This window comes from Lepidochelys kempii, chromosome 5 (genome assembly GCF_965140265.1).
Source record: "Lepidochelys kempii isolate rLepKem1 chromosome 5, rLepKem1.hap2, whole genome shotgun sequence".
Lineage (NCBI taxonomy): Eukaryota > Metazoa > Chordata > Testudines > Cheloniidae > Lepidochelys > Lepidochelys kempii.
The window spans coordinates 50,315,800-50,329,182 of NC_133260.1; the positions used below are offsets into that span (position 1 = coordinate 50,315,800).

Genomic DNA, 13,383 nt, shown 5'->3' on the forward strand with positions numbered 1-13,383 from the left:
GAAATGCCTATAGATATCCTTGGGGACCCAGCCTATCCCTTAATGCCATGACTCATGAACACATACGCAGACACCCTGGACAGTAGTCAGGAACTGTTCAACTATAGGCTGAGCAAGTGCAGAATGGTGGTCGAATGCGCATTTGGACGTTTAAAAGTGCGCTGGTGCAGTTTACTGACTCAGTTAGACCTCAGCGAAACCAATATTACCATTGTTACTACCGCTTGCTGTGTGCTCCACAATATCTGTGAGAGTAAGGGGGAGACATTTATGGGGGGGTGGGAAGTTGAGGCAAATTGCCTGGCCGCTGATTACGCAAAGCCAGGGCGGTTAGAAGAGCACAGCAGGGCACACTGCGCATCAGAGAAGCTTTGAAAACCAGTTTCATGGCTGACCAGGCTATGGTGTGATAGTTTTGTTTGTTTCTCCTTGATGAAAACCCGCCCCCTTGGTTCACTCTACTTCCCTGTAAGCCAAGCGCCCTTCCCTCCCACCTTCAATCACCGCTTGCAGAGGCAATAAAGTCATTGTTGTTTCAAATTCATGCATTCGTTATTAATGCATCACACAAATGGGGGATAACTGCCAAGGTAGCCGGGGAGGGGTGAGGAGGGAAGGACAAGGCCACACTGCGCTTCAAAACTTATTGAATGCCAGCCTTCTGTTGCTTGGGCAGTCCTCTGGGGTGGAGTGGTTGGGAGCCCGGAGGGCCGCCCCACCCGCATTCTTTGGCATCTGGGTGAGGAGGCTATGGAACCTGGAGAGGAGGGCAATTGGTTACACAGGGGCTGCAGTGCGGTCTGTGCCTTTCCTGCACCTCAACCATATGCCGGAGCATATCAGTTTGATACTCCAGTAGCCTCAGCATTGCATCCTGCCTCCTTTCATCATACTGCCGCCACCTTTGCTCTTGATCCTGCCACCTCTCCTGTTGCTCCTGCCACTTGTCCTCGCATTCATTTTGTGCTTTCCTGGACTCTACCATTGTCTGCCTCCATGCATTCTGCTGGGCTCTTTCAGTTTGGGTGGACTGCATGAGCTCAGAGAACATTTCATCATGAGTGCATTTTTTTCGCCTTCTTATCTGCGCTAGCCTCTGTGATGGAGATGCTAGTCGCAGCATTGAAAGATTTGCAGCTGCGGGAGGAAAAAAAGGAAAATTAAAATTGAAAAAGACACATTTACCATTTAAAAAGAGGGGCTGATGTTTTCGGGTTAACGTGCAGCACAAACCCAACTAACCCCCTCCCCCGAACCCCAATTCTCTGGTATGATTGCTTCACCCCTCCCCCAACCGCATGGCTAAAAGTGGGGATAATTTCTTTTCAGCCACAGGCAAACAGCCCAGCAGAAACGGCCACCTCTGATGTCCCCTTAATAAAATTCCCCTATTTCAACCAGGTGACCATGATTGATATCACTCTCCTGAGGATAACACAGAGAGATAAAAAATGGATGTTGCTTGAATGCCAGCAACCACCGGGACCACACGCTGCCATGCTTTGTTATGCAATGATTCTAGACTACGTGCTACTGGCCTGCCGTGGCAAAGTGTCCTACCATGGAGGATGCAATAAGGCTGCCCTCCCCAGAAACCTTTTGCAAAGGCTTTGGGAGTACCTCCCGGACAGCTTCATTGAGATGTCCCTGGAGGATTTCCGTTCCATCCCCAGACACGTTAACAGACTTTTCCAGTAGCTGTACTGGCCGCGAATGCATCCCAAGTCTTCAGGGCAAATTAATCATTAAACATGCTTGCTTTTAAATCGTGTATTATATTTACAAAGGTACACTCACCAGAGGTGCCTTCTCCGCCTTCAAGGTCCAGGAGCCCAGGTTGGGAGGGTACTGTCTCCAGGGTGATAAACAATTCCGAGCTGTCGGAGAGAACGGTTTCTCCGCTTGCCTGGTATGCGCTATCATCTTCCTCGTCCCCCAGATCCTCATCCCTGTTGCGAGAGACTCCCTTGCAGGAGTCCACGTACGGGTGTGGGGTAGTTGTAGGAGCACCCCCTGGAACTGCATGCAGCTCATCATAGAAGCGGCATGTCTGGGGCTCTGACCCCGAGCGGGCGTTTGCCTCTTGGGATTCTTGGTAGGCTTCCCTGAGCTCCTTAAGTTTCATGCAGCACCGCTGCAGGTCCCTGTGATAGCCTCTGTCCTTCATGCCCTTGGAGATTTTTTCAAATATTTTGGCATTTCGTCTTTTAGAACAGAGTTCTGATAGCACGGATTCATCTCCCCATACAGCGATCAGATCCAGTACCTCCTGTTCGGTCCATGCTAGTGCTCTTTTGCGATTCTGGGACTCCATGGTCATCTCTGCTGATGAGCTGTGCATGGTCATGCCATGATGGCCAAACAAGAAATGAAATTCTAAAGTTTGCGGGGCTTTTCCTGTGTACCTGGCTAGTGCATCCAAGTTGAGAGTGCTGTCCAGAGCGGTCACAACAGAGCACTGTAGGATTGCTCCCGGAGGCCAATACTGTCAAATTGCATCCACACTAACCCAAATTCGACCCGGTGATGTCAATTTTAGCACTAATCCCTTTGTCGGGGAGGCATACAGAAATCGATTTTAAGAGCCCAATAAGTCAACAAAAATGGCTTCGCTGTGTGGTCGGGTGCAGCGTTAAATCGATCTAACACTGCTAAATTCGACCTAAACTCGTAGTGTAGACCAGGGTTAACACTTCCCTATACTCCCAGGAGGCACACCAAATTTTAAAGAAATCTAACTAAGCATGTCCATTTTAGAGAACTTAGAGGTCAACCTATAATCAGATGCAATACTGCAACCTTAACTATAGTAGTGCTCCCACAATGAGACAATGGTCTCATTGTTTCCCTGTGCTATCCTTTGTCTGTCTGTATCTGGTTGCTGTCTCCTGTCTTATACTTAATTTGCAAGCTCTTTGGGACAGGAACTGTCTTTTTGTTATATAACCGTACAGTGCCTAGTACAAAGGGCCCTCCGTGCTCCTCAGTGCTACCACAATACAAGTAAATAAAATTCTGGATACAAGTAAATACAGATTCTGGAAAGATTTGGACCATTATATGTGTAAGATTAGTCTCAAGCTACATTGTTTCTTAGGAAAGCAGAACTTTCAGTAAGTTGTGCACCTCTGAGCACAGATGGACAAGTTAAGAATCCTAGAAGCTAAAACTTAGAAAGGTAATGTACTAAGTACCAGCATTCTCTATAGTGTGCAAAAATCTATTTGTCATAAGTTACTCCATTTTGAAGTGTCCAACCACAGACATACTAACATTTTCAGTTTGCAGAAAGTTCTGATCCCCCTCCCCATGAAAATCATACCTCATTTCTGGTGTCTAGTAATTTTTAAGTACCTCAGTTAAAAGATACCAAATTTGAGATATCTTGAAGACGGTCTGATTTTCAGAGGGAGTATGGGCAACACTTTTTCAAAATTAGAAATTTAAAGGTTTCTGAAATTGGGCAATTCAAAATCAAACATCTTAAAAATCACTAGTCACTTTGAAAATATCTTAGCCAGGTGTTTTGAGGGGTTTTTTAATGTAAAAAAAAGTAGGGCTGTCGATTAATTGCAGTTAACTCACACAATTAACTCAAAAAAATTAACTGTGATTAAAAAAATTAATCACGATTAATCACAATGTTAAACAATAGAATACAAATTGAAATTTATTAAATATTTTTGGATGTTTTTCTACATTTTCAAATATATTGATTTCTATTACAACTCAGAATACAAAGTGTACAGTGCTCACTTTAAATTATTTTATTACAAATATTTGCACTGTAAAAATGATAAACAAAGGAAATAGTATTTTTCAATTCACCTCACACAAGTACTGTAGTGCAATCTCTTTTTCGTGAAAGTGTAACTTACAAATGTAGATTTTTTTTTGTTACAAAACTGCACTCAAAAACGAAACAATGTAAAATTTTAGAGCCTACAAGTCCACTCAGTCCTACTTCTTGTTCAGCCAATTGCTAAGACAAACAAGTTTGTTTACATTGACGGGAGATACTGCTGGAGAAAATTTGCAGAAGATAATGCTGCCCACATTTTATTTACAATGTCACCTGAAAGTGAGAACAGGCATTCACATGTCACTTTTGTAGTCGGCATTGCAAGATATTTACGTGCCAGATATTCTAAACATTCATATGTCCATTCATGCTTTGGCCACCATTCCAGAGGACATGCTTCCATGCTGATGATGCTCGTTAAAAAAAGAATGTGTTAATTAAATTTGTGACTGAACTCCTTAGGGGAGAATTGTATGTCTCTTGTTCTGTTTTACCTGCATTCTGCCATATATTTCATGTTATAGCAGTCTTGGATGATGACCCAGCACATCTTCGTTTTAAGAACACTTTCACAGCAGATTTGACAAAACGCAAAGACGGTACCAATGTAAGTTTTCTACAGAAAGCTATAGCACTCGACCCAAGATTTAAGAACCTGACGTGCCTTCCAAAATCTGAGAGGGAAGAGGCATGGAGAATGCTTTCAGACGTCTTAAAAGAGCAACATTCCAATGCGGAAACTACAGAACCCACACCACCAAAAAAGAAAATCAACCTTCTGCTGGTGGCATCTGACTCGGGTGATGAAAATGAACATGTGTTGGTCCGCTCTACTTTGGATCATTATCGGGCAGAACTCATCATCTGCATGGACACGTCCTCCGGAATGGTGGTTGAAGCATGAAGAGACATATGAACCTTTAGCGCATCTTGCAATGCCGGCTACACCAATGCCACGTGAACACCTGTTCTCACTTTCAGGTGACACTGTAAACAAGACGTGGGCAGCATTATCTCCTGCAAATTGTAACCAAACTTGTTTGTCTGAGCATTTTCCCAAAATATCAAGCTCAAGGCTTAATGCGGAGTTCATTCTGCACTGCAATACCAAATTAGGTTAATACCATGTCAAGGGACTACTGTATTATAACCAGACTTCTCTAATATAGCAGTCTAAAAATGTACATGGACTTAGAAGGTAAAAGCTATACTTTTACTGAACTAAGAGGATACTTCATGTGCCTTTATTCCATTCTGCCTAGCTGCAGATTCCACAAGACAAATGACAGCAATTAATTGATTTATACAACTTCACAACCAAATATGCTATGAATTTTATCCTCTTAAATTAAAGCTCATATTCTGGACAGTCCAATAAAGTTAATTGCATTGAATTTATTCAGTTTTCCATGTCCACTGATCTATATTTCCTCTGTACATGATATATTACATTTTTGTAGCTTCTCTGAACAGATGTTTTTAAGAGGCATTTCAGAACTCAATATGACACAATGTTACAAATTTTTCCAGTTATATCTGACAGTTGCCTGTTAGGTATGATATTACAATGGTTCAAGCTTTTTCATACGGTGAACCATATCTGAAAACAGAGATCCTCTTGTTAACCACCACCACCCTCCCAACTCCATGACTTTCCTGTGGCACCTGCTCTAGTGCTTCGTTTCACAAAAAGAATAAATGAACGAACAAAGTAGCAATATAGATAAACTTGATGCAATGCAATGCATATGGTTATGTCTTGCATCTTCTACTTGTTAAATTCCTTCTCCCTGCAACTTGTAGAGATTTACATTAGTATCAAATCTGCCTAAATATGATTTGTGATCGCAGCAGCTCTGCAGACCACCAGTAGTCTAGAGATAACATTTTAGAACCATTAATATAGCATAAATCCACTATCTCAGAAAATGTATTCCTTAAAATCTGCAATTCAGAATCTCCATTCTGAAGGTTCAATTCTATATCACAGGTAGAAAGAATGCAATGACAGTAGATATTAGCATGTGCAAAGTGCTACAAAATTGGGATGACCACTTACTAATAGGAGAGATCACCACAAGAGTAATAGTAATAAAATGAAAAATACTTGGCATTTATAGAGTGCTTTTTACCCATCGATTTCCATAAGATTTACAAGGGAGGATGAGTTTTGTGTACCTATTTTACAGATAAAAATACAAAGGTAATGAGAAGCAAAGTGACTGCCCAATGCACAATGGTCAGTAGCCAAGGTGGAAATATGATAGAGATCGGGGTGAGAGTCTTTGTTGCAACTCTGAGACGCGCAGCAAAGAACTGACAGCCTAGGAGAGGGGGAAGGGAGTATGTGATGCTTGTATAGCTTTTTCACCTTTATGCTCTCCCAACCTGGGGCTGCTCCAGGAGTTGGAGAGGCCACCAATTTAACTTAGACAGCCCTATGGGCCTATATAAATTACAACAACCTTCTTGGGTTTGGCCTGTGGGCTGCAGTGGTAGTTAGAATCTTAGCAGGGCTGCATGTGCGGCCCCAGCCCCCAACATATTCCTCCCACTGCACTACCTTGTCCCACCCTACACCTGGCCTTCAGGGGGGTCCTCCATAGCAGCAATAAGACTACCTGTCTTACTGCTGTCTTCCACAGTGTCTTTAGGGGGGGAATCCTCCCACAAATGGAACTGAGGCTTTTACAGACCTGCAACATTGTTCCCGCCCTTTTACCAGGTAGAAAGGGGCCTGTGCATGGGTAAGGATCTCATCCTAGGTCTCCTAAATCTCAGTCTGGTGCTCTAATATAATATTTGTTTTTATGTTTATACTTATAAAAGTATTCCCAAACAAGGAAACTTTTTATTGCCACCACATATTCTGTTTAGTTTTTTCCTGTCTTCCAAGTACACTGGACTCCAGCTGTACAACATATTAACAGAAAATATAAAGGTTGACCTCAACCTTGGCCAAGTGCAAGATGCACCTCTTTAATGAGGCCTTCCCTTAGTAGTGGCATTTTCCCAGAACCAATCCACAATATGAGAGACTAGAGGGGAGGAGGTAGAAAGTACGAAGGAAGGAAAGAAAGAAGCAAAACAAAAAATAAAACACCTAAACATCCACAATCACAAATAAGGGAGGTTGACCACACTATGCAATAATTAATTGTTGTTCATTACTTAAATACCAGGGCAATAGGTGTTTTAGTTACTACGGAACCACTGTAATCAATGGAATGGGCAGATCTTAATACCATCTTCCACGGCAACATAAACAAGTTTATACAATGGTTTGAAATGTATACCATGACCATGTGTTGTGGAAATATAGTAAGGTTAAAGGATTTCATGATACAGACACTGCATAGTGTCCTCAAAGCAATCATAATATATACACACTGGAGGTTGTGGAACAAATTGATAAATTAAACAGTAATAAGTCACCAGGACCAGATGGTATTCAACCAAGAGTTCTGAAGGAACTCAAATATAATAAAATTACAGAGATACTAATTGTGGTATATCACTTAAATCAGCCTTCATACCCGATGACTGGAGGATAGCTAGCATAATGCCAATTTTTTAAAAAAGCTCCAGAGGCAACCCTGGCAATTACAGGCTGGTAAGCCTAACTTCCGTACCAGACAAATTGTTTGAAACTATAGTACAAAACAGAATTCTCAGACACAAAGAGGAACACGTTTTGTTGGGGAAGAGTCAACAGGGCTTTTGTAAAGGGAAATCATGACTTACCAATCTATTAGAATTCTTTGAAGGTGCCAGCAAATATGTGGACAAGGGTGATCCAGTGGATATAGTGTACCTGGACCTTCAGAAAGTCTTTGACAAGGTCCCACACTAAAGGCTCTTATGCAAAGTACACAGTCATGGGATAAGAGGGAAGGTCCTCTCATGGATCAGTAACTGGTTAAAAGACAGGAAACAAAGGGTGGGAATAAATAGCCAGTTTTCACTGCGGAGAGAAGTAAACAGCAAGATCCCCCAGAGTTCTGTACTGGGATCAGTGCTGTTCAACATATTCATCAATGATCTCAAAAAAGGGGTAAACAGGGAGGTGGCAAAGTTTGCAGATGATAAAAAAATTGCTCAAGACAGTTAAGTTCAAAGCAGACTCCAAAGAGTTACAAAGGGATCTCACAGACTGGGTGACTGGACAACAAAATCGCAGATGAGATTAAATATTGATAAATGCAAAGTAATGCACACTGGAAAACATAATCCCACTATATATACAAAATGATGGGGTCTCAATTAGCTGTTATGACTCACGAAGTCATTGTGGATAATTCTCTGACAACATGCACTCAATGTGCAGAAGCAGGAAAAAAGCTAATAGAATGTTAGGAACCCTTAAGAAAGGCATAGATAATAAGACAGAAAATATAATAACGTCACAGTATAAAGCCAGGATACACCCACACCTTGAATACTGTGTGTAGTTCTGGTCACCCCATCTCAAGAAAGATACATTAGAATTGGAAAAGGTACAGAGAAGGACAATAAAATACTGTAATTAGGGGTATGGAACAGATTCCATATGAGGAGAGATTAAAAAGATTGGACTGTTCAACTTGGAAAAGAGATGACTAAGGGGGCAATGATAGAGGTCTATAAAATCATGAACAGTGTGGAGAAAGTGAATAAGGAAGAGTTATTTATCCCTTCACATTACACAAGAACCAGGGGTCATTCCATGAAATTCATAGGCAGCAGGTTTAAAACAAACATATGGAAGTTTTTCACACAATGCACTAGAAATCTGCAGAACTCATTGCCAGGGATGTGAAGGCCAAAAGAGTAACTGGGTTCAAAAGAAAATTAGGTAAGTTCACAGAGGACAGATCCATCAATGGCTACTAGCTCAGACGGTCAGGGATGCAACATCATGCTACTGGTGTCCCTAAGCCTCCAACTGCCAGATGTTGGGACTGGACAATAGGGGATGGATCACTCAATAATTGTTCTGTTCATTCCCTCTGAAGCATCTGGCATTGGTCACTGTTAGAAAACAGAACACTGGACTATCTGGACCATTGGTTTGATTCTTATGTTCGTATGTGCTACGTGGAGATAGCTTATTTATATTTAATATATCAATTTGGTAAATAGAGATCACTAATACATTCAAAATAACTCTCTCTCTCTCAGTTTGATTATTACAACTATTTTTTTCTTGTGGCCTCCTGAAGTCCCAGCTTTCCAGATTGCAGTATTTTCAAAATACTGATGATGACTAGCTTCTCCGCACCTAAAAAGAAGTGCAATCACCTCACCCTCATACTAAAATTACTCATTTGGGTCTCCATTTATTTTGAGAGACAGTTCAAACCTCCTCTTTTTGTTAACTACTGTTTATGGACATCCTTCAGCCATTCAGACCTTCATCCTTTATGCTGATCTCATATTCTGTAACCCAATGGAGTTCACTGGAGTCACTCCTGATTTCCACGACTGTACCTTAGGGCTTGTCTACACGAGAAAGTTGTGCCGGTTTAACTCAAATCTATTTAAAAATCAGGTTGGTTAAATGAGCGGAAAGCCCTGTGCAGACACAGTCATTTCAGTTTAAGAGCAGCTTATACTCATTTAGCTTAAGTGAGTAAGGATTTTACTTAAGCTAAATGGATATAGGACACTCTTACACCTAAATAAGGCACGCTCAACATAGCTACGGTGCTCAGGGGTATGAAAAATCTAACCTAACTCCCCAGTGTAGAAGTAGCTAGATGGACAAAAGAATGTTTCTGTTGACCTAGCTACCATCGCTAGATGAAGTGGTGATCCCACAGTGACAGAAAACCTCCTTCTATCACTGTAGGCTGCATCTACACTACAGGGTTATGCCGGAACAGTTACACTATACCACTGTAGACCTGGCCTCAGTAGGTCTATACAGGGATTTGCTCTTGTTTAACTGGTCTGGTTTAAAAAACGTACCTTTACTTAAACTACTGCAAAATTGTTTGTAAACAGTCTTTGACGCGAATTAGATCTCTTGTCTACCACTGACTCCTTAGTCTCTTCTTACCATCTCGCCACCATTTGTACAAGGGCCTTCTTTCCAGAACCTAATAGTGGAACAGTCTTTCTGCAACTCTTCCCCTCATCATTGCCCATCTATTTTCTAATCTCAACCAAAAAACATTTTTGCTTTGACGCCTCTCTCTCTCTCCTTTTGTATTTCATTTTGATTAAATTATTTAGCTTGTAAAATCTTCAGGGCAGGCACCTTGTCTTCCTTTGTGTACAGTGCTGTACACATTTCAACTTTATGAGGTAATTTACAATAGTTTGCATATTATATTATACTCAAACAAAACTCACTTTTATTTAAAAGGTTTTTAATTGTATGCCATGTGTCAGATTTGACAAATACAAAATCTAGACTCAGACTCAGCTTCAGAATCATCCAATCTATAGTAGGCTATATATTTATTTCAACATTTCATTAATTAAATAACACGGACACTGAGTCTGGTTAGGAAAAAAGAATGCATTCTTCTGATGGCTAGAAATGAGCTGAATCAGTTTACTTCTCTACCACACTAAAATATGCCATTTTCTACTTGTTTGTGAGGATAAATATGTCAATAAGGTATTTCATGCACAATACTAAAGATGTCCCACGCCACTACCATAAGACAGTGGGAAGAGTAATCAGTGAAGTATTATACTGTTTTCAGATGTATTTAAATTTTTACCTGCCCAGACAGCCTGCAAGAGTGGATTAATTTAATAAATAATCACTACCACTGGGGATAGGAGTGACAAGACAGAGTTACAGCAAAATTCTTCCTTCAGATGCATGGATTGGGCTCCCAGGCCTTGTCTACACTTAGCTTTAAATATCTATATTTTAAATCTCCCATTGTTTCATTACCACTGGTAAAGCTCCATTGATGATAGTGCTAACATTTGTACCATCCTGTTGTCTAGCTCTTCAGCACCGGGAATACATTAGTGCAGCTGCACCCATGGGGGATTTGAAAGTAAAGTGCAGACAGAGTGACTAGGATTTTGGCCTGCACTGCAGTCCCTGTACACCAGCTTTGGAAGGATTTCCCAGTGGTGCAGAGCAGGTATAATGGGCTTATGTCACCTCTCCTTGTAGTCCCGGCATTGGGGTGCGCCAGAGGCATGAGTGGAAAGGCACAGACATGGGAAAGATGGAAACATGGCCAAATTGCACAAGCTATTCAGGGCTGCTGGACAGCTCCTAGGGAGGCTCCGCAGCTAGCTACAAGTTAGTACTGTCCCTAGGGTTGCCCTAATTTACACTAGGGACCACTCTGGTCCCCAGCTTCCTCCTGGGAGGTGCCAAGATACCATAAAGTCACTTTCCCTCAGGCTACGCCAAGCAAAATTTAGCTGCAGCCCCAATTCAGGACTGGAGTTGGTAGTCACTGAGAACTCTGCATATATGTGATGGTAGAATTTGGTTCTTAAATCAATATTCATGCCAGCCGCAACTTCTGTACTTGAAGATGAAAAACATTACTTTCTAACCCATTTCACATGCTCATAATTTTCCAAATAAATAATTACCTTTTGTGTTTAAATATTTTTGAGTTTGGTCTGACTACTGATTAATTTTGGGGAAAAGATGGGCACACTCTCCAGCCATTTTATAAACAAAAAATAATTACAAGAGCATAGTTTGCTCCCACTGTAAGAAAACATGACCCTCTTTCCACTCATTCACCCAGTCATAACTCAAAACCAGCTGATTGTCCAGGTTTCACATATGGTATGCAAAAAGGATTTTCATGAACAGAACAAGTATTGCCAATTTTTTTAAACTGTGGTTAAAACACTGGAGGAGGGTTCTGGGGGGTTAATTCCCAGTTCTGCCACAGGCTCCTTATGTGTCCTTGAGCATAAAATAATATATGTGAAGTGTTCAAATGCTATGGAAATAAGCACTGGATAAAAAATTAAACAGGCAAAGTTATAAGGAAGAATGTGCAGTGGAAAATTCCTTAAATTGCTACCTGCACACTTGGATAATATACAGTCCATATGTGTTCACAGATGTACAGCATTTTGGTTACAATTTCTCAACTCCGCTCCTGAAATTGGAGATTGCAAATTCGAGAGAGAGAAAGAGATTAATATGTTCAGAGCAGGGAGCTGTAGAGATTACAAATGGAGCAAGCCACTTAGTACCAAACCGAAAAGCCTACTGGGCCTCAGTATTTCCACTACTCCATTAGTGCAAAGGATTTACAAGTCCCAGGTCAGCTAAGCCTGCCGAATATATAAACCAAACCAGTGCCGGGGTTTTCTGCCTCTTTTAGCTTTTCTTTAAAGGAAAAAAAACGCACACAACCAAATCTAGAGAGCGAGGAGAGACAGAGACGCACGATGAAGGGAGCAAGGCAATATATATATATAATATATATATATATGGCAAAGTTCATGTTGCAGAGGAAACTTTCCTTTCTTAACCCTGTAGCTTACGCTTGCAGCCTGGATATTGCATTAACCTGAGCTACAGCCTCGCGATGGCTGGTACTTAGCACACACCCCCAGCCCTTTAAGGGGCCCCAGCCTCCTGGAGCAAAGACACTAGCTCTGCATCGCTGTCGTTAAGCAGCGCGGTGACTGGAGCCCAAAGCCGGGGGGAGGGCAGAGCGCGGGACTAGACATGCCCAGCTCCCCACCTCCCGCCTTGGGGGCGCTAGGGCCACTCACCCTTTAGGCCTGGAGAAGGAAGCATCCCGGGGGTGTCTGCACTGCCGCCGCCCTTATCCCCGCAAGCAGGCGATGACAGCTTGGGGGCGATGCCCCCCGCCCGCCCCTCGCGGCGCTCAGACACCTACCCACACCATCCCAGAGCCCGGCGGCAGGGGAGTGGCGAGGGACGGGAGCGGCCCGTCCTCTCCCGCTGCGTCTCAGCGCCCGACAAGAAAACGCGACTCCGGCCCCTGAAATGGCTGAACAAAGGGAACCTGGCTTCGCCGCCACCGCATGTCCCATTGGTCGGGGGGCGGGATTGGGGCGGGACCTGGCACGCAGGGGCTCCACAGCCCTGTAACCCTGGCAACGGTGGCTCCAGCTGGGACACGTGGCCTGGTGTGTGATGGAGACAACAGTGAAATGGCTGTCCCGCCCCAACCCCATTCCTCTAGCCCAGCCTCTGCCCCCTTCCCTCGGGGTCACACACACACCCAGCCCACTCCCTTCTCTCCCAATCACTGCCCCTGCACAATATCAGGCACACTACCACTCCCCTCTCTCCCAGCCACAGCCCCTGCAGTCACACACATACAGCCCACTCCCTTTGCTCCCACCCACTGCCCCCTACACAGTCTCTCTCTCACACACACACACACACACAGAGCCTACTCCCAGACATGCCAGACCCACAAAAAAACGCAGAAATTCGGCTTGTTTTTGGCTTATTGGCTTGTGAGTTGCTTGTTGGCTAGTTTTTGGCTTGGAGCTTGTTGCAGCTTGTTGCTTCTTTTTTTTTTTTTTTTTTTAAATCAATCAGCTCCCAGCAAGCAGAGGCAATGGGGTGGGGGGGAGTCAGGCGTGCAGAGTAGGCACACCACAGCCCGACTGCA

General features: G+C 42.9%; 1 protein-coding gene across 4 annotated transcripts in view; it reads right to left on the reverse strand.

Moving 5' to 3' along the window:
- TNPO1 (transportin 1) overlaps window positions 1–12,733 on the reverse strand; it is a 166,724-nt gene extending 153,991 nt beyond the window's left edge. For 2 of the 4 annotated variants that reach the window (XM_073344299.1, XM_073344305.1), the window contains exon 1: window positions 12,637–12,732. In XM_073344299.1, coding sequence (XP_073200400.1) covers window positions 12,637–12,645 — 9 coding nt within the window. In that variant the 5' untranslated portion in view covers window positions 12,646–12,732. The other 2 variants (XM_073344303.1, XM_073344302.1) reach the window with 2 other exon arrangements.
- Between the last annotated feature and the right edge of the window lie 650 nt (window positions 12,734–13,383).